The sequence below is a fragment of the Merops nubicus genome, unplaced genomic scaffold (genome assembly GCF_000691845.1).
Source record: "Merops nubicus isolate BGI_N331 unplaced genomic scaffold, ASM69184v1 scaffold25405, whole genome shotgun sequence".
Taxonomy (NCBI): Eukaryota; Metazoa; Chordata; class Aves; order Coraciiformes; family Meropidae; genus Merops; species Merops nubicus.
In genome coordinates this window covers 5,734-7,377 of record NW_008611972.1, presented here as the reverse complement: position 1 = coordinate 7,377, position 1,644 = coordinate 5,734, and the positions used below count along the sequence as shown (strand labels likewise).

Sequence of the window (1,644 nt, the reverse complement as noted above, 5' to 3'; positions counted from 1 at the left end):
TTATTCTGGAGGGGGGGATGACACCGTTCATAAATTATATTTATATTTACCTCTTACATTGTAAAAGTAAACAGTGCAAAAGTACAGTACCCCAGGTACCCTTCGGTTTGGAAAGCTTGAAGGTCGCTTTATACATTTTGTGTGGTTTTTTTTGTAAACATTGCTACCCATCCGCAGTTCTAGCTCTTGCTCGGAGAGGCCCGACTCCTCCCGTGTCTGAAACATCTTGAGGAGCAGCCATCACCTCCTCTGGACTCAGCCGTCGAGATTCCCACTCGAGGTTTAGTGCAAATTTTGGAGAGAAAAAGATGAGACAGAGAGAGAGAGAGAAAGGGGACGGGGTTGGGGCGGGGCCAAAATAAAATAAGGCAACAGTTAGAGACAGTCCGTGTCAAAACCGGGCCGCCTTAGGAGAAGGGCAGGAAGTCTCTCTCCTCCACCAGGCTGATGGAGAGGTTCTTGAGCTCCTCCTCGGAGCCGGCAGTCTTGTAGCCGAGCTGGGCCAGCACCTGCTGGCAGGCGTGCTGGGTGAAGGAGACGATCTCGTAGGAGAGGCGGAACCGCCACTTCTCGGCCGTGGCCGCCGAGTTGCGCACGGTCCCGTACTTGTGTTTGGAGGAGGACCTGTCCCCCCGCGTGTTGTTCTGGATCCAGCGCTCCACGTTCCCGTCCATGGGGATGCCCAGGAAATCGTAGATCTCCTCCGTCTTCTTCACGGGGTTCCTGGCCAGGTCTTCGTAACGCACCAGCATGTACTTGCCCTTGAGCCAGGGAGGCCGGTTGAGGCCGGTGGAGACCGAGTTCCAGAAGTCCTCGCAGACGGTGGTGAGCTGGGTCACGTCCAGGTTGTACGGCTTCCTGCCGGTGCCGTCCCAGATCCTCCACAGCCGGTAGGTGTCCCGGAAGGTCTCGCTCCTGGACGCCAGGATCCCCCGGGGGTCCCTCACCAGCTGGATGACCTTCAAGTTGAGCCGCGGGTCCTCCACCAACGCCCGGAGGTCGCTGACCTCGGGCACCCGCACGGTTTTGATGGCCACGTGCCCGTGCTCCCTGCAGGACTCGGCGGCCAGCGTCAGGTTCAGGGTGCCGCACTTCTTCACGCAGTCTCCCTCCTCCAGGTGGAGGTCCACGCCCCCCAAGGGCTCGCAGACTGGATGACCTTCAAGTTGAGCCGCGGGTCCTCCACCAACGCCCGGAGGTCGCTGACCTCGGGCACCCGCACGGTTTTGATGGCCACGTGCCCGTGCTCCCTGCAGGACTCGGCGGCCAGCGTCAGGTTCAGGGTGCCGCACTTCTTCACGCAGTCTCCCTCCTCCAGGTGGAGGTCCACGCCCCCCAAGGGCTCGCAGACGGGGGGGGAGCACAGGGCCTTGCTGGCGCCCCGGCGGAAGAGGCGGTCGGTGGTGTGGTTGACGGGCTGGGGTTTGATGTAGTTCTCCAAGAAGTAGAGGTCGCAGTCGTACAGGCTCCTCCAGCATGACCCGCCTGTCCGTCGGGCTCTTGCTCTGGGTCAGCTTTGGGATCAGGGTGTACTGCACATGGTAGAGGGGCTCAAATAAATAGAAGACGTCGAAGTGCTGGTTAAACAGCTGCCCGCCGAAAGAGGCGCCGCTGCGGGTGGGGGCGAGGCTGAGGACGTGAGTC

At 60.3% G+C, this 1,644-nt stretch overlaps 1 protein-coding gene across 1 annotated transcript in view; it reads right to left on the bottom strand.

Moving 5' to 3' along the window:
• Positions 1 to 407: 407 nt before the first annotated feature.
• Positions 408 to 1,644, bottom strand: part of CHST1 (carbohydrate (keratan sulfate Gal-6) sulfotransferase 1) — a 1,534-nt gene continuing 297 nt past the window's right edge. Inside the window, 3 exon segments of the mRNA XM_008941413.1 lie at positions 408 to 1,007; positions 1,208 to 1,472; positions 1,474 to 1,606. Coding sequence (XP_008939661.1) covers positions 408 to 1,007; positions 1,208 to 1,472; positions 1,474 to 1,606 — 998 coding nt within the window.